The sequence below is a fragment of the Acinonyx jubatus genome, chromosome B2, assembly GCF_027475565.1.
Source record: "Acinonyx jubatus isolate Ajub_Pintada_27869175 chromosome B2, VMU_Ajub_asm_v1.0, whole genome shotgun sequence".
NCBI lineage: Eukaryota > Metazoa > Chordata > Mammalia > Carnivora > Felidae > Acinonyx > Acinonyx jubatus.
In genome coordinates, this window is record NC_069385.1 from 44,135,999 (window position 1) to 44,156,379 (window position 20,381).

At 39.6% G+C, this 20,381-nt stretch overlaps 1 protein-coding gene across 9 annotated transcripts in view; it reads left to right on the forward strand.

The window, feature by feature from the left end:
* Nucleotides 1-9,571: 9,571 nt before the first annotated feature.
* FAM184A (family with sequence similarity 184 member A) overlaps nt 9,572-20,381 on the forward strand; it is a 121,462-nt gene continuing 110,652 nt past the window's right edge. For all 9 annotated transcript variants that reach the window (XM_027056999.2, XM_027057003.2, XM_027056996.2 and 6 more), the window contains exon 1: nt 9,572-9,888. In XM_027056999.2, coding sequence (XP_026912800.1) covers nt 9,721-9,888 — 168 coding nt within the window. In that variant the 5' untranslated portion in view covers nt 9,572-9,720. The remainder of the gene's footprint in view (nt 9,889-20,381) is intronic.

The window sequence follows — 20,381 nt, forward strand, 5'->3', positions numbered from 1 at the left end:
TAACTTGGCTGATTGATCAGGGGCCTAGGATGAATAAGACTATACTATCAAGTATAAAGCTTGGGAGAGAGGCATATGAAGTGTAGGAGTAGAAATGAACATGCACATCCTTGTGTCTTACACTGTCTCCCAGAGAGCAACCAGGTAGACAAGATTCTCTTCATGTAAATAAATGTCAACCAGCCTCTGTTCTTACTACCCCAATGCTAGTACAATAGGCCCATGCACACAGTAGCCTTATTAGTAGGTATGGAGGCCATGCATGGCCCCAGTAGTATCGATTACTTTTCACTAAACTGAAATAGCTACTGCTTCTGCAGAAGTTCTGACTTGTCAGCAGCAAAGACCAATACTGAGCATTCATTAAAGTACCAAATCTCAAGGACACCAGCCAGGTACTTAATGGCAAGCTGATTGCATTGGATCCCTCACCCCTCTCTGGGGGAAGAAGTGATTCATCCTTACAGGAAGCATCTATTCTGGATATGTTCTTGGCTTCCTTACCCATAGCATCTCTTTCAGGATTATTATCTGAGGGCTTACAGAATGATTCATTTACTGACATGGTATCCTTAATAACATCACTTTGGACTAAAAGACCCATAGTAAAAGAGATACAACAAGACAACAATGGACACAAGACAATAGGATCCACTGTTCCTACCATACACCATATTATCTAGAAGAAGTTGATCTGATAGAGTGTTAAAATGGACTAGTAAGGGTTCAGTTAGTTTGGGGACAACACCCTATATGATTGGGAGTTGTCCTACATGAGGAGGTATATGCACTGAGCCAATGACAAATACGTGGCGCTGTGTACTCAATAGTTAGAATACATGAGCCTGGACACCAAACTAGGGAAGTAGGAATGACTCCTCTCACCATCATACCCAGTAAGCCTCTTATAGAATTTGTGCTTCCTATTCTCACATCCTTAGGCTCTGTTAAATTACAGATCTTGGTTACTGTTGGTGGGAAGGAGAAAATCTCTACTACCAGGGAGTACTACAACAGTCTCACAAAATTGATAGCTATGACTGCCACCTGTTCACTTTGTCTCTTTATGCCAGGGTACATGCAGATAAATAAAGGCATTTTTTATACTGGAAGGTAAATTTATATGTTGTCATAAGCACCTGGCTAAATAATGGGGACAAGGAGAAGTATTTCTAGATCACAAAAGATTCACTGGGATTCCCCTTTTTCTTTCATGCCTGGTGATATAGCACTGAATGAAAAACTGTAGCAACCTCCGCCTGACCTGAGCATGGGCATAGCCTCCTCAGGGCGTGAAACCTGGGTCTATCCATCAAACAAATAATTCAGACCAGCTAACGTGCTTGCCAAGAGTAAGGAAAATCTATAATGGGTGGTGGAGAAGGGACCTGATGAATACAAATTGAGGTCTTTGGACCAGTTGTAGCATGGGACATCTGTTTGCTACACTAACTCTGTTGCCTTAAGTCCTTTGGAGAAGCCGGCCATGACCTTAAAGAATTGATGACTGAATGGATTTTATATAGGGCAAAAATGGATCTGAAAAGTTTCAGTGATAGATTGTAGCAGATACTTTTGGTGTCCTGTGACACTTCATTTGATTTCAGCTGCAGAGGTGTTGGACAGTTCCCATGCATGCCACAGTTCCTACTCAAGTGTCTGCTGTATCTTTCTGCCTTTCTGACTCACCTCTCTTTACAAAGCCACAGGAGCTCACTAAGCCTACACTGAATGACCAGACATATGAGAGGATTATTCCCCTGGAAGCTGCCCTCAATTAATGAGTGAAATGAGTCAATTGATAAATGCATCAGCCTTTTGTCCTTGGGCAGGAAAATTCTGAGATGCATTCTATATGGTTTCTTGGAGGGTCCTTAGTAAAACTGAGTCCCAACTGATCAACGTGGTAGCCAGCTCAATAATGTATTCTCAAATGCCTTTTCCTTCTTATCTCTCTCAGTTTCTCTGCTTCCCAAGGTTACCTATTAAGTAAACTACCTGATTCAGTCTGCTTTCTGAGGAATCCAAACAAAGTGGATGGATAAACTAGTTAGTTGCTCGTTGATTATGTTTTATAGAAAGGGTTGGCTTTGTTCATAAAGGAAAAGCTAATTATAGTTTTGGTGGAGAAAGTAAAATTAACTAAAATTTGGGAACATTTAGTGAGGATTTTTTTGTGCATCAAACATTTTAGAAGTATTATATACCACTTTCAAATGATTGATGTGACAGCAATGAGCTTTCTAAATTCATGGGGAAGGAACAGAAAAAAGAGAAAGAGAGAAAGAGAAAGGAACACAGTCCCAGACATCAACAAATAACAGTTAACAGGGGTCATACTCCTTTACAGTAATGTCTACCAGTTTTCAGCCAAATGGATTTACCACTTATTTGGATGTGTTAGGAAGTAAACACAAGAGTTGGTATATGACTGATTGTAGTATATCCAAATAAATATAATCAAATTATGTGTTCTAAAAATATGAAATAATTCAACATGTAATATATGGGAAATATAGAAAATCCTCAAGATCACTTAGTTCAATATCCTAACTTTACAGATGAAGAAAAAGAGGTGGTTTAGTGGCACAATCAGTCCTGGAATAGAAGAAGGATTTGGATTCCATTATCCTTAGAGACTGTCACCAAAGTAATGGACGTCATTTGGAAAATGTTTAATACAAAAAAAGTTCTGTACATGTGTCAAGTTTTACAGAGATCTGGTGTGTTTACTGGTACCACTGGAGTTCAGTTGCTTGTACACATTGTTTATTAATTCTGAGTTCCTTATGCTATTAAGCTTTGTTGTAAAACCTTAGATTAAGTTTCATTCAAGTACTGAATGTTCCTAGGAGGCTTAACAATGTGATGCAGAAGAGAGGAGAGTTAGAAGCTTCTTTAGAGATCACCTGCCCAACCAGGCATTTTTGTAGATATTTGGTTCCACTCTCAATTTACTCTCTGATTTGAATTCTATGACCCTTCTGATCCAAATGGGAAGGATGGGAAAGGAAAAATGGAGAAAGAAGAACATTCCCCTACCTCGTTCTTCTTTCAAACTTCATATCTAGATGTCCTCTATAGCTAACCATGACCTGGGATAGGAAATGATTATTTCACTCCATGAAGGAAGCATTCAGTAGATACTTCTTGGTTGATGGAACAGTATTTTCTGTTTATCTGTTCTCTGGAATAGATTTCCCAAAGGTAGTGAGGGTATATTTCATTGAAGAAGTCAGTGTCAATATTCTTATTGTGTTAAAATACACATAACAAAAAATTTACCATTTTAACCACCTTTAAGAGTACCATTCAGTGCATTAAGTATATTTACATTGCTGTGCAACTATCACCACCATCACTTCCAGAACTTTTTTATTTTCCAAAACTGAAACTCTGTGCCCATCAAATAATAACTTCCCATTCCCATCTCCCTCCAGCCCCTGGCAACAACCCTTCTATTTTCTATATCTCGGAGTTTGATTACTCTAGGCACCTCATATAAGTGGAATCATACAGTATTTATCCTGTTGTGACAGGTTTATTTCATTTAGCATAAGGTTTTCAAGGGTTTTCCATGTGGTAAGCATGTGTCAGAATTTCCTTCCTTTTTAAGGCTGAGTAATATGCCATTGTATGTATATACCATATTTTGTTTATCCATTCATTTATTAATGGACACCTTGGCTTCCACATTTTGGCTATGTTAATAATACTCCTAAGAACATTGCTATACAAATATCTCTTTGAGTCTTTGCTTTTTATTCTTTTGGGTACATACCCAGAAGCAGAATTGCTACATCATATGTTAATACTATGTTTAATCTTTTGAGGAGCTGCCATAGTGTTTTACACAGTGGCTGTACCATTTTTTCATTCCTACCAGCAATGTACAAGTGTCCCAATTTCTCCACATAACACTTGTTATTTTCTGTTTTGTTTCTATAATCACCATTCTAATGGATGTGAAGCAGTATTTAATTGTGGTTTTGATTTTCGTTACTCTAATTATTAGTGATCTGGAGCATCTTATCATCTTTTCATGTGCTTATTGGCCATTTGTATATGTTCTTTGGAGAAATGTGTACTTATGTCCTTTGCTCATTTTTTTTTAGTAGTCTCTATGCCAACATGGGACTCAAACTCATGACCCCAGATCAAGAGTTGTATGCTCCAGGGGCTCCTGGATGGCTCAGTTGGTTAAGTGTCCCACTTCAGCTCAGCTCATGATCTCACGGCTTGTGAGTTCGAGCCCCACACCGGGCTCTGTGCTGACAGCTTGGAGCCTGGAGCCTGCTTCGGATTTTGTGTCTCCTCTCTCTTCCCCTCCCTAGCTTGTGCTCTGTCTCTGTCTCTCAAAAGTAAATAAATGTAAAGAAAAAATTTTTTAAAAAGAGTTGCATGCTCTACTGACTGAGCCAGCCAGGCGCCTGTTCCTATTTTTTAACCTGATTGTTTTGTTGTTATTGAGTTATAGGGGTTTCTAAATAAATTCTGAATATTGTTTATCAGATATATATTGTATATCAGATATATATATCTTATCAGATATATATTGTTTATCTCTATATCTGATAATTATATATATAAATATATAACAGATATATTGTATATCTGTATATCTGTATATATATATCTGATATATATATATACAGATATCTGTATATCTGTATATCTGATATATCTGTATATCTGATATATTGTTTATCAGATATATATTGTATATCAGATATATATATCTTATCAGATATATAACTTGCAAATATTTTCTCCCATTCCATGAGATGCTTTTTTACTCTGTTGATGATGTCCTTTAACGCACAAAAGTTTTTAATTTTAATGAAGTCCAGTGCAGCTATTTTGTTGTTGTTCCTTTTGGTCTACTAACTTTTAAGATCACATTTCAATCCTAATATTAATTCTTTTTTTTAATGTTTATTTTTTTTATTTTTTAAATGTTTATTTATATTTGAGAGAGAGAGAGGGAGAGAGACAGAGTGCAAGTGGGGGAGGGGCAGAGAAAGAAGGAGACAGAATCTGAAGAAGGCTCCAGGCTCTGAGCTGTCAGCACAGAGCCCAACATGGGCTCGAACTCTTGAACTGCAAGATCATGACCTGAGCCAAAGTTGGACGCTTAACCAACTGAGCCACCCAGGTATCCCAAATGTTTACTTATTTTTGAGAAGGAAGTAAGGGCAGAGAGAGAGAAAGACTCCCAAGCAGGCTCCATGCTGTCAGCACAGAACCCTACATGGGGCTCAATCTCACAAAATGTGAGATCATGACCTGAGTCAATATCAAGAGTTAGATGCTTAACGACTGAGCCACCCAGGCACCCCAATCTTAATATTAATTCTTAACTTCAGGTACTGCTGCTTGGGTTAATCTAGGTTTTCTGGAGTCTGATGTATATACAATTTGGGAGTCTTGAGAGAAAAATACAAAAAAGTTATTTTCATAATTTTTTAGTAAATTTTTAACCATGTTATCACTAGTTAGGACCCCTCCTGGAAGGAGACATGGACACTGCATTAGCTTCATTAATCAGCCCTTACAGTCCCCACTACCACTTTCTTCTTCCTTCCCCCTACCATTTCTAACAATTCAGAAAGTGTGTAGGGAATTTGAGAGCCTGGGAGGCATCATTCCAAATATAAATCATAATTGAAAAATCAGAGCTTGGAGGTTTTAGAATAAGAAATTTCTAGTCAAAGAACATCAGAACAGAGATTCTCCTATGAATAGCTTTAAACTATTGTTTAGTAAACCAGAAAGAACTGGGTATAAAATATCTAGGTCTGTCTTCTAGCTCTATTATTAATTGGTTTTGAAAATCTGTGCAACTTAACCCTTCTTTTTTTTAATGTTTTAAAATTTTTTTTAAGTTTATTTATTTTGAGAGAAAGAGAGTGTGGGTGCGCAAGCAGGGAAGAGGCAGAGAGAGGGGGAGAGAGAATTCCAAACAGGCTCTGCATCATCAGCACAGAGCCCAAAGCGGGGCTTGAACTCAAGAACTGTGAGATTATGAACTGAGCCAAGATCAAGAGTTGGATGTTTAACCGACTGAACCACCCAGGCACCCCTCAACTCTACCTTTCTGATCTTCAATATGTATAAAGTAATAGGTTTGGACTTGAACTTCTATTCCAGCTCTAACAGGCAATAATTCTTCTTACTTCCAGCTTATTCCTTTACCTGTTTTCAGTGACTGCTCCCTTGTACCAGCCTCTACCTCTGCTTTACTATGAGCCCATGTCTCTAGCATTGTTTCCTTTGGCCTGATGCTTCCATCCATGGGTTATGACTCTTCTTCAGAGAGAAGCTTGAGGATACCATAGACAACAACCGTGCCTAGACAGATGCTTCTTTTCATATACTAATAGCTTCTGGTTTCCTCTTTGTAAGCAACCTTCTATTGTATTCAAACTTGATTACCATATTGCCTCTTCTACTCTGTATTGGATTGCAACTGAACATCTCCATTTGGATGTCCCATAGGCATCTCAAAAGTAGCAGGTTCTACGCTGAACTTATCACTTTCTCCTCTAGGCATCTCGGGTGGAGCTCTTGATTGCTTTCTCTTCCTCGGCCTCAATGTCCTGTTTTACTTTATGGATGTTTCACATACATCTGTTTCTTTCTATTCTCGCTGTCATAATTTAGGTCAATGTTCCCATCCTCTCTCACTTGAATAAGTGCAAGAGTCTCCTTGCCTATAAAGTTGCCTCTGAATCCATTTTCCACAGACACAAGAATTATGTTACTAAAGAGCAAATCTGATTGTTTAATTTTCTGTGTAAAGCCCTTCATTAGTTCATTATTGCTTTCAGAATAAAGTCCCAACTATTTATCAAGGTAAATAAGCACCACCCCCATGAATGATCTTGATATCTGCTCTATCTCATATTTTGACATCCCATCAAGCTCTTTGCTCCAGCCATGCCATACCACTTGCTGCTCCCTAAGTGGATTATGTTCTCTCTCACCTTCAGAGTTTGTAGTCCACCTTCCTACCCTTTTTATCTGAAAAATTCATCCTTCAAAAGTCTGTTCAATTATTGCCTTTGTGTGTGTGTGAAGTCTTCTCTGACACCTCAAGTGAGTTTAAGTGCCCCTCTTGTGAGTTCCTTTAACACCACATTGCATTGCACCTTATTCTTTGTGTTTCCCGCTAGACTGCTAACTTTTTGAGGACAGAGACTGATTCTTAGTCATTACTGCAACCTCAGCACCTAACAGCACCTGGCACACAATAAGTATTCAATAAATATTGCTGCATAAACCATCTCATGAGAGAAACAGGTACTAAATAAAGATTTCTTGCCTAACTAGCTTTTCCTGTTTTCTCTCCTATTGCATACCTCCTTTATTGGATTTTTAAAAAGTGAGATTCTGGGTAATAGGATTATGGGTGTATTATATTATTCTTTATGTTTATATTATTTATAATTGCATAGAATCCTATACAAGATGACCTGTGTTATCCCATTGTGGTAGAGCAAAAATATTAAATTCATGGAATGACACTGGATGTCTTGTGAGCATAGTATTTAGGATAAGGCTCCTCTTGGGCTATGCCGTACAGTGACGCCAGGATCTCATGTGATAGGGTTCAGCTTAAACCAGGGCCGCCACCTCTAACTGCCCAGTTAGAGTGCGAAGAGACTGATAAATACTGTCTCTTTTCAGAGGAGGAATTTGAGGAGCAAACAGGTTCAGCTGAGGCTATACATTGATCTCCTTATACACTTTCCACTATATTATAGAGACAAAACTAAAAACACCTTCTTTGCCCTAGCAAGACTTAATTATAAAAATTTAAGGAAATTGGGAGTCTTTTGAGCATACATTTTTGTTTAGCATGTAAAGGATATAGGAGTTCAAAAATGAGTGTTCATCTTCTATGCCTAGAATATGATGAAATAACACTAGCTCCTAATTCTCTTTAATTTCATTGAATCATTAGAGTTTAAGAGCAAAGCAAAATTTACATGATATTTGTTTCTGGCCATCTGCTCCATTCAGACCTTGGAACTAGACCACTTATTTTGGGGGACTTGGGGGTGGGGTGGGCTGAGTACCTAGCACCTGGGAAAAGATGTAGCCAATTTCAGTCTTCTTTTCTGGCATTCCAACAGTTCTGGAACTATTTCATGATGCTATTCAATCTTCACCTTGTTGGTTTAGATTTGTTACAGTCAGATACTTTGTGATAATCTTGTCCCCAGTCGGATTTGTTAATAATCTCAAGTTTATACAATGGTAGTTGCATCCTAAAGAGAAATTACATATTATAATGCGGGGGAATTCAGTTCTGCAAAACTGCTCGGAGAACAGAGTTTCTAAAATAGGCACAATTCTACATTTTTAAAGTTTCTGTTAAGATCGCCCTAAAACGAGTTATTTACTTCAACACAGGATACACTTAAAAATTAAAAAAAAATCACGATCTACAGGAGTAGAGATGTTAGAAGAAAATCAGTAGGAAATAACACATTTAGAGAGGTGAAAATGCACAAGTAATGACACATTTTGGCGCAGCCCCAAAACCTTAAGGAGCTGGCATCTTGTTCCAACTTGTTTTTCCCCGTTGTCTGGAAGTAAAGTAGATTCCATATATAATTGCCTCGGACTCCATTAAGACTGGGAAAAAGTAAGGGTGCAGTGCTGTGCTATTGACTGATGAGGTATGATCTCTCCACACACACATACTTGACGTTGAATGAAGTACAAATGCCTGGCACTTAGTAGGTCGGCCAACTACACTGTAACCATCATATTTGCATGAATTTGAAAGGTTTAAGGGAGGGATTATTCCATTCCCAGCTATTTCATTACCCACGTTCTGCGGTGCTGAGGCCAGCTTTGGGAGGGAACTGGATGTGAGCTTGACGCCCTTCTTGGGGAAAAGCTAGTTAGCCCAAGCGCACGCGATGTTACACGTGGAAAACCGTCAGTAAATCGGCACGCTTTCTGCAAATCGAAAGGACCACAGCTTCATCCACTCTCGCAGAAATTTTTACGTAGAGCCCCACGCATGGCACACAGGGCTCGCCGCCCAGTTGGGGGCTCGGGGATCCCCACTGCAAGGTGAAGCACCTGGCGGCGCGGTCCCGGCGGGCCCTCCCGAGGCGCCTTTTACCCGCCGCGAGGCTGCGGGACTGGCGGTGGCGGCGGCCCGGGGCGGGGCTTGGCTGCGGAGAAATGACGTAGTCGTCCCCGCGCGCTCCGCGGGCCGCGCGCCCTGGTAACGGCGGCTCCGCGGCTCCCGCGTCCTCCTCCATGTCCCGCCTTCCCCCGCACCAGCCCGCCCCGTCTCCTCCTCCCTCCGCAGCCCCGGCGGCGGCCGTCTTGCCAGGTCCCTGGTTCCGGGTGGGAGCGGGACTTGCGGGGCCACGCTGCCCACGACGCCCCCGCCAGGAGCCAGCTGGAAAGCTGGCAAGAGCGGGCCGGGCCCGGAACCGCCGCCGCTGGACCCCGGGCGTCTGCCCCGCGCCGGTGTCGTCCGCGGCCTCGAGCCGACTGGGCTGCCCCGTCCCTGGACGGGAGTGACGGGGAGGGGGGTGTCGTGGGCCGGAGGGCGCCTGCGGCCGCGGCTGTCAAACGCCGGGGGTCGGGTCCGGAAGCGGCCGCCCGGGTTCTTGCCTCCCAGACGCTGTTGCTCCTCGGCCCGCCCCCGGAGCGCGAGGACGGGTGCCCGGGCCGGGGTCTATCGGGAAGATGGCGACCCCGGGCATGAGCTGGCAGCAGCACTATTACGGCGGCCCGGCGGCCGGGGCGGCCAAATTCGCGCCCTCTCCGGCCGCCGCGCAGCAGGCGGGGCACAGCATGGACTACAGCCAGGACCTGCACCTGAAAATGAGCAAGAAAATCGCCCAGCTCACCAAGGTAAGAGTCCCCATGTGGGCCGCGACGGGCTCAGCTGCCAGGCTGGGAGGCTGCGAGCCCCGCGCCCGGGGCGAGTTGAAGGGGGCTTCTGTGGGGAAGCAACAGCCAGAGACTAAGCTCCAAGAACCGTTCAAACTTCGGTGGAACGCCGGAGACGTTCATTTAAACTAGATAACTCACCAGCACGGCTGGGTTTATGGGACTCGCACCCCGCTGCCCTTTAGGGGGTAAGCCAGCACAGAACAAATTAGGATCTACTTCCTTTATTGCACAATAATAAATCACTTTAGTTTTGCTCTCATGTATCTGCCCAGACTTCACGAGCCTTTATACTAACTGTATTAAGTACAGTACCGTATTTACCCAACAAGACCCGGAATCTTCCCAATTAATCAGTATCTTCTGTTGGATACGTACTTAGGGGAGAATAAACCTGAACAATGTAGGAGGGTAAAACATACCTTGCGTGCCATTTTGGGGATTTAATGAGTCATTCCTTACCCTGACAAAATGTCAAACACGGCTTGTTAGATGAATCATGTGTCTGCGCTTAGTTACATGTTTCAGTCTATCAAAAGATAATTTTCAAAGCGCATAAGTCTGCAAATTTGGCCAACTGTAGTTTAGGATGGTGAGCTTTTTTCTAGTTAATGTTGATAATGAGAAGTTGATATCTGTGAAGCAAGAGCAATTTCAGACCAATTCTGTTGCTCTGTTTAGGTATCATGAGCAATCTTTCAATACCTGTTAATGAGAACAAGTGATTCGTGGTTTCAGAAAGTAGAGGTGATCTCAATGTGTTTAAGCTGAGTTGGCTAACCACTTGTTAGTAGTGTGGGTATGATGAAGAGAGGTGGGCATCATGGGCGTTTACTAATCGTAAGTACTAATAGTAAGTCTGACTCTTTCAACTCCAAAATTCTCATTTTATAATTCCAGTACTAGTTGGCACTATTGAGAAGGTAGAGTAAGACAAAGCTGGAAGAAAGGAAACAGGAGTGAAATGGGAATGAAAAGAGGGTAAAATGATTTTGGTGAAGAAATATGATTGAGGGTAGAAAGAAAACTAACATGATAGGACTGAAGAAGGAGGTCTCCTACAGAAGAGCATTCAAGGAAAAAGGAGCAAGAACATGATGGTAAAAGTCAGCCACGCAAAGCAGGGCAACACTGGGGGAAATTTTGTGTTTTGGTTTTCATTTTAGGTCCACTCTGTCTCAGAGCTTACTATGTGCCCAGTTTTTACTGCCTAATCTTGTGACAGATGATTCCCATATTCAGAGGAAGGAAGGCCCAGGAAGAAACAATAGTATACCATCAGGGCATTTATACGTTTGGGAGCTCAAAGCCCGGTTTCCTGAAATCATGTTTGGTCTTCAGAATACTGATGTTCAGAATGAAGCACATGGTTATATATTTATTCTGGCTTTTCTTATGGTATGTCCACAACACCCATTGTTCTTATTTGAGATTGTAACCCTCTAGGTTCCTGCCGTATGTAATAGAAACAAGTTGGTAGTGGAACTGTGTGCAGTTGAATAAAAAGTTTCTCATCTCTCCAGTAAACTACTTTTATTTTTACTACTTATGCTTGTTCGATTTTCTGTTCTTTTATCAGAAAAAAATATTAGCACAACTGTTAAAGTTGAGAGTATTGGTAGAAGCTGCTATCACCTTCTCTGATTACTCACCTTTACTCTAATGAGGCAGGAAGCTGCCCCCATACCAGTGCTCCTCAAGGCTCCAGTACTATTCCTAATCTTTACTGTTACTTGGACCTCTGATTTAGTGTTTATAGTTACAGTCTCTAAACACCCACACCACCATCTCTGCTAAGTGCCTCGGACATTTAATCTCTTACACTAGAGTTTCTCAGTCTTGGCATTGTTGACATTTTGGATTGGCTAATTCCTTGTTGGGAGCAGGCAGGGCTGTCCTGTGCCTTATAGGATGTTTAACAGCATTCCTCCTGTTACCTCGTAGATTCCAGTAGCACTCCCCACCTGCACACACCATCATGACAATGACCATGTCTTTAGACATTGCCAAATGTCCCCGGGAGGTGGGGGGACTCCTCTCATGTTGAGAAGCACTGACTTATACTGGAATATCTATCCCACCCTGTCTCTTGCATTTATTACTAAGATAAGATGTGACAATGAAATAATAAGATAATAGGACTCTACTGGAGCCAACATCCTTTAGTTCTTGAAACCTACAATAAGACATGCATCCCTTATGTACCATTTTGGAAACTGTCCAATTTTACAGTCACAAACACTTCTTGTAAATACTGTACAATCAGAACAATATCATGATATATCAACTGTTAGAAACTTTACTGGTATCTGCTACGTAGAATTTTCACTTAGGAAGGGTTTATTCACGTTAGTAGAAGTAGGTTGGAAGCTTAGCGTATATTTCAGAATTAAACATTATAATCATTAAAATAGGATATTCTATCTTTTGGAGAGAGTCAGTAGTACTCAGCTCTTCAGCATTATAATTAGCGTGGCTTGGGAATATGGCTTTCTTGAATTAAAACTCCTGCTCTTACTGATTACTAGTAATATGACCTTGGGCAAGTCATTAAATTCTGGACCTCAGTTTCCTAATTTTTAAGAGAGGGATGATGATACTATAACTCTCTAAGATAGTAGGCTCTTAATTGAGGCTGTCACTGAAAAGAGAGAATCTGTGCCAACAGAATATTAATAAAATAGTGGATAATATATTTTTAAACTCTTCCTTTTTTTTTAAAATAAACTAGTTTGCATTTAATAGTATTATTATATTGTATTTATATAGAGAGTTTTCTGCTAAGTTCATAAAAAATATATACATTAATTCTATTTGAATTGCCGAGTTTAAATTTTTCACATGTATTCTGCATTGTTGTAGAACAGTATTGAAAATACATGCATTTTTCAAATACTTGACTAGTTATGAAAGGATAAGGATGAAAGTAATCTGTATTATAATTAAAAAAAATTTTTTTACATTTATTTTTTGAGAGACATAGAGAAACAGAGCGCAAGTTGGGGAGGGGCAGAGAGAGAAGGAGACACAGAATCTGAAGCAGGCTCCAGGCTCTGAGCTGTCAGCGCAGAGCATGATGCGGGGCTCGAATTCACGAACCGTGAGCTCGTGACCTGAGCTGAAGTTGGACGCCTAACTGACTGAACCACCCAGGCGCCCCTCTGTATTATAATTTTGTACATAGTAAGACTCAATATGTTTTTAACTAAAAAGCCAGCTCAGCTGCAGACATATTTGTTCAGATTCTATTTCCCTAGAACCTAACATAGCAGCCATCTCCTAGAAAGAAGAACAGTAGTTTTTAAAGCGCCTTTTATATAAGGGGCACTATCCTAAATGTTCGAGATATAGCACGGAGCAAGACACAGTCTCTGCCTTTTAAAGTGAATCTGTTATATTCAGGCCACTCCAGCAAATTTTAAGAATCACTTTTACATTCTTGAGTCATGTTATGGCAGGTTTCTGGGATTGTTAGTGGCTGAACCATCTTAGGATAGGCAGAGAAGCTGGGTGGTTTGAGTTATGTTTAATAGGATCATATTTGTGTGCTTCTCTACTCTCTGCTGTGTTGCCTCTTTATTGTATTAGGGTGAAAAGCAATATATGTAATGTAATTATCAAACAGCTTTTTTTGTGTGTTACTCATTGTCCCTTTCAGTTTGTGAGGCTGGCTCATCTGCCTGTAGATAAACTTGACTTTTCTGGTGGCGGTTAGATAATACAAGTTGTCTTTCAGTAACTAATTGCAGAAGTCTCAATTTGATTATTAGAATGTTCAGTGCCAACAAATAAAGACCCGAAACCAAACCTAAATTAAGGACAACGCTTCTCCCCCATGCCCATTCCCAGCTCTGCCCACTACGAGCAGGAAGCCAATAATCAGGAAGGGGGGCATCATGACTTTTTTTCTTCTGCCTGGGCTTTTCTACTCTTGCTTTGTCTTGCTGTTCCTGATTTAACACCCCCTCTACCCTCCCATCCCTGTTGGAAAAGGAAGAAGGGAAGAGAGGAAAGACTAGTAGCAAACTTCACTTGAGTGGTGCATGGTGATCTAGCTTCAGTGCTGTTATAGATTTGGCACACATTTAAAGCTCATTCTTTCCTCCTGCGTCTTCTACCTCCTGTCTCCATTGCTCAGGATTCCTCACTTCAGATTGCTTGACAGGGAGAATGCATCTGTATTCTGGCTGGTTGCTTACTCCTTCCTCAGCCTCTTGGATGTTGCAGGGTCTTCATGTTTATTTTGCTGAGGTCTGTTCAAGCTTCAGGTAACCCTCTTGGATACACCTAGGTGACGCCAGCTTACTCTGTCTCCCATAGGACCCACCTTGGTCCATGGGGAGCATTCATTCTTTGTCCAGACAAAGAATGTTAGTCATATTTGAGTGGTTTAAATTGATTTCTTGTATTTTATTAATAGGCACAAAAACTTGATAGACTGTTTATCAGTTGTCCAAACTTTTATAAAGGGACGCCTTTAGAGTTAAAAAAAATTTAGAGCTGGAAGAAACCACAGATTCTGACCAGCCTAACCCTCTCATTTAATAGGTGTGGGAGTTGAGGGCCGGAGTCATTTGAAGATTGTACAGCTTGCCCCTGGCAGAACCTGAACACGAACCCAGAGAGAAGGGCAGCTGTGCTAGCAGGTCTCTTTTCCCTATGTCTTCCTTCTTTCTAACTAATACTACTCGCTCATTTTCTAAGAAGCTGGAGACTTGTTGTTTTGGTGGTGGTTTTGTCATGTTGGAACCATGTTTTGTCTACCATCTCAATCACAGATTTCTGGGGACAGTGAACCCATGTGATGTGCTGTCTTTCCGTATTTACAGGTTGTACAGTTTGCAACTGTGGCTTTGGCAAATTTGTAACAGAGCTATTTTTTGTATTCTCAGGTAAATGTCATAATATTTTTATGTTTTCTTTAACAGCTTTAGTCATTCCAGACTTAAAAAATGTTTTAATTACTTTGATTTGGAGACTGTCTTACTTGGTGTCAAAGTTACTACTAGGGGGTTATTTTAAATTTTTTTCCTTACACTGCTTGCTTTCTTAATTGTATTGTTGCTTAGGTCTCATTCCTGAAGGCAGGAAGTTGGAAGTTTACCAGTTTTTCTCCCTTCACCCCTCTCTCTCTGTTGTTTGTTTGTTTATGAAAATTATTTGCTGTCTTTTAATTGCCAACCTCTTAAAAAATGGTATGAAAGAGGAGGTTCAGCAAAATGTTAGTGAAACAGTCTGGTCATTTTAATTGAATTAGTAAGTAAATCCCTATACTTTAATTTTGAAAATTATTAGTATTTCTGAAAACGTTGTACCTCATAAATTTGAGATGAGAATGCAGAGTAAGTTGGGTCTGTAAAACCATTTAGCTTCTGAATGATAATAGGAGGTAATTGGTGGGTGGGGGAGGTGGGAGGGGAGGAATGGAGGAATAAAAAAGAAAACCAACAACTTATTTTCTGTCCTTTCAGTTTATCTTGGGAGATCGAAAAAGTTTCTAATCTTTGAGCATTCAAATAAACTTGAATATTATGCCATGAGATCGGATTGATGTGAATAATGAAAATTTGTAATGCCATATTTTTTCACCACTGGAAGTTTGTTATTTTGTAGACCACTTATGAGCGAGAAGGACATTAACTATGCCAGTCAGAATTGGTATCCCCCTCAGTCTATTGTGGAGATAAACATCTGAGGAAAGGTGGGAGACAATTGCTAAATTAATCCAGGATTTTTTTTTTTTTTTTGGTAAATAAAAGCGATGTTAAAAATAGTAGTTTGATATGGGGAAATATTGTTATCAAAGTTGTATTTTATATCCCAAGTGTGATCTGAGCCACAGAGGCTTTTTTAGATTGAACTGGGAACTTGACAGTTCTTTGAAATACTGAAAATAGTCCCTGACTGCCAATCAATTAATATATAAAGGTGAATTTTGGAAACACCAGTCTTTGCAAGTTGGGGATTACCAATTATAGTCAGTATTTTGGTATACTTAACATTTGAGACCAAAGCAAGTATTTTAGAAAATAAACTTTTTATTCTTAGCTTTCTAAAGTTAAACTACAACAGTGAATACTGTCATTTGTAGGTCTCAAACTTATTTCATTACTGATTACATCTTTCCCACTAAACCTTAATGAGAATGTACACAATTAGTGAAGTTGAATATGTAAATTTTTGTCCTATATCTTTTACCTTCATTTTGAGATATAAAGGGAGGTTGAAACTACCAAAGGACCTATAGTAGATGGAAAAACAAAAGACTTAGTGGTCAACCAGAATATTTGGGATTTGAACAGTTTAGATTCAGGTCCTAATATACCACCTAATTTATTACAAAGGATATAGTATTTTTTTTTTAATGTTTATTTATTTTTGAGAGAGAGAGAGAGCGTGCAAGTGGGGAGAGGCAGAGAGAGAGGTGGCAGGGACAGAGGATCCAAAGTGGGCTCTGCACTGACAGCAGCCCAATGTGGGGCTCAAATTCATGAACCATGAGATCATGACCTGAGCCAAAGTCAGGCATCTGACCAACTGAGCCACCCAGGTGCCCCGAGGAGATGTATTTTTAATGACTTCTAAAAATTATGAATCTATATTTCTTTATTTATATGTACCATTTCTATTTTGAGATTTAAAAATGAAAATTTGGTATACAAAGTACATTGCTAATATTTAAGTTATCTCTAAAATTCACAATTTTAGTAAAATATTAAGATAACCCCCTATTCAAAGTTATTGGAGGGGTTATTTTAGTTAACTAGAAGTTACCATAGGGATTAATAATTTTCCATCGTCCAAAATGATATATTTACATTTAAACCATACCTTCATAAGTTCCACGGAGTCCTTTATTACCTCTCCATCAGTGTTACAATTTCAGTATATGCATAGAAGATTAGGCTAAACCTATACTAATCCTGTGGCAAATACTGAAATTTTATTTATTTATTTTTTTTAATATTTATTCTTGAGAGAGAACAGGGGAGAGGGCCAGAGGGAGAGAGAGAATCTTAAGAAGACTCCGTGCTAAGCATGGAACCTGATGCGGGGCTCCACCTCATGACCATGACATCATGACATGAGCCAAAATCAAGAGTCAGATGCTTAACCGATTGAGCCACCCAGGTGCCCCTGAAATTTTATTTCTGAATAAATTCTGTTACTTCTTGTTTTATTTACCCTGTTTTCCTCATAAAACAAAGTGCAAAGTTTGTGCACAAATTCTAGACATTGACTTTCTGGTTGGGAAGATGTTGTTTATTCTGCTGAATGTGCATCTGTGTGCTCACAGGTATTTGCATTTTTCATCCTGTTTTTTCTTAAGCACGGTGGTAACAGAATGTCATGTCTTTCAGAAAACATTTCATAACTGAAACACTAAATACCATCTCAATCTTATTCTTAGATGTTTTGCCTAGTGAAACACTTTAAAAACAAAGCGTATGTAATTTTGAGGGGAAATTGTGTATGTATGTACGTATGTTTGATATAATGGTCTACCCACAATAACAAAAGAAGATCTACTTAAATTTTTTTTTTAAGTTTATTTATTCATCTTAAGAGAGAGAGGGAGAGTGAGAATCCCATGCAGGCTGACATGGGGCTGAAACTCACAAACCGTGAGATCATGACCTGAGCTGAAATCGAGTCGGATACTTAACTGACTGAGCCATCCAGGTGCCCCTGAAGATCTACTTAAATACGACTAAAATAGAGCATATAGATCCATATGGTTGGTAAACTTTTGTTGAATGTTTCGTCCATGAAAGATGCTGTGCTAGGTACTATTGATTATTTGATACTATTCATTTATCATTCCACTTTTGGACTATATATATTTTTAATTTTGTTCCAATAGATCTGTGAGAAAATATGACCAGAATGAAGTAGGTGAACATTTTAATCAACAGATTAATCTGATAATTTTAAATGCTTAATTATGGGTAGCTTTTTGGTTTGTTTTGGGTAGAATTTATAGATCTCATTTTCTTAGATAAACTAAGCTAGTCCCTTCCAGTGTCCTCTTTAATAAGGTTTTTAATAATAATTTAAAGAGTAACATCAACACATTCTCTGGTTACAGATATATAACATATTTGTCCAGGTGGTAGAGAACTTGCAAGGGAAATTTCAGTTTTCTGAAACCCAGGAGTTAATGGGACTGTATTAGGTTTAGGTCTCTCATGGGCAGGCCAGAGAGCCACAGTCCCATAGCCATATGACCCGGTGAAGCAGCAGTGCCCATCATTATAGGTCAGAGGTGTGGTTCAGCGGGTTTGACAGACCCCAGTTTGAATTTCAGGTTCACTATGTATTAGTGTTTTACTTTTAATAAGTTTTAACCTGTTAGAGCCTCAGTCTCCTCATCTGTAAAATGAGAATAACAAAACCTATCTCATAGAATTATTGTAGAGATTAAATGAAATAATTTGTGTAGGAGAGGAGGTCAGTAAATGCTAATTTCTACCCATTTTCCACACCCCTACCCCTTGGCTTAGCATTTGCTGATACAGTTTTAACGAGTGTGTTTTTGTATAGATTTTCTCTTTTGATGGAGATATATTCTACATTATTAGAGACCACAGCTATCAAAAGTAAAGGTTTAACAGCAAATAAAATACAGTTGGTTCTTATTATTTGAGATGGTTGTATTCTATGAAGTTATGTTCTAGGGGAAATATAGGGTTATGTTCCTGACACCCTCTGGTCACATTTTCATCAACCAGTCAACACATAGCCTTGTTTTATGTGTGTTTCTGTTTAACGGCACCTTATTTAATATATCTTATTGGGGTGCCTGGGTGGCTCAGTTGGTTAAGTACCCAACTTCAGCTCAGGTCATGATCTTGTGGTTCATGGGTTTGAGCCCCACGTTGGGCTGTGTGCTGACAGGTCAGAGCCTGGAGCCTGCTTTGAGTTCTGTGTGTCCCTGTCTCTCTGACCCTCCCCCGCTCACACTCTGTCTGTCTGGCTCTCTTTCTCTCAAAAATAAATAAACATTAAAAACAATTTTTTAAATACACCTAATTGATTCATTAGCAGTGAACTCATAGGCAACAGTGTATAACTCATGTGTGAATGAAGATTATCTAACAAACTGTGAGTGTTAAATTGTAAGGTTACATACAAATTTTAGCAAGTCGACAAACTTGGAAATATGGAATCCATGAATGATGAGCATCTACTGTATCTAAGAATGGATACAGAACTGCATCTGCTGTTTACTTAGCCCCTGCATCAGCTGTTGTTTTGGGCTTGTGTGACTATGACTCTTATTAACACCCTGAACACCCTCACATGAGTATGACTTTGACTTTTATTATCCCTCTAAGCACCCACAGATGAAAGGGGTAGAAAGGATAGTGGGGGCAGGAATACTCATCTTTTGTGTGAGTTGCCAGTCACCTAGTAGCCAGCCCATAATCATAAACATGGGACAAAATTGCACCTAGAGATTCTCCTTGTATATAAACTGTGATCTTCACAATCTGAACTTGAATCTACCACATTGCTCTAGGTCAGAAAAAGGAATCAAATATAAAAAATATTCTATGGCATGGAGTGAAACCTTTGAAAATATAATGTTGACTTAATTAAAATAAAGTCTTATTTTTTTTATATTCATTGTTTAAAATATGTTTGCAGTTACTTCCTTCTCAGCATAAACTGTCAGTGTGGGAGTTGTTTTTGTTAAAAGCCTTTGTATAGGTATCTAAAGATAACTACAAAATTTATATTCTCTGGGATTCAGCACATTTGGTTGGAAGTTTCTGAATTAACTATACAATGTGCAGAAAATTTAACTATTCAAATATAGAATATTTTGGCATATAATTAGACTTACTGTTTTTTTTTTATCTTGACCTATACCTTTCTTAAATGACCTAGAATATGTGTATTTTCAATGTTGTTAATAGTAGCGTATGTTCATATTTATCCATACCTTCTTGTCCCAATCCCCTGGTGATTATCAGAAAATACTGGTGAGAAAGGAGCCCAGATAAGAACACTCTGTGGTTTTGAAGGAGTTAGCAAAGTTAACTGGCCTAGAAAAAGTAAGACTTTGAATTCAAGCCATGCCTGCCATTTTGATATTGTTCTCTTGACCCTGCATATCTTTAATTTCAATCCTGAGTCACCTTTCCTCTTTGTTTTCTCTGTTTCTGGATTGTGGAGCATTGCCAGAGAAATTTTGGAACTGGACTGTGGCAGAATAATGCTGCCCTTCACTTCCTTACCCCAGAGATGTCTACAGCCCAATCTCTGGTATCTTTGAATATGTTCCTTTATATTTGCAGATGTGACTAAGTGAGGGATCTTGAGATGGAGAGATTATCCTTGATTATTTGGATCGGGCCAGTATAGTCATAAGAATCCTTCTGAGTGAAAGAGGGATGTAGGTGAATTAGTGCCAGAGTGATGGGACATGAGAAAGACTTGGCCAGCCA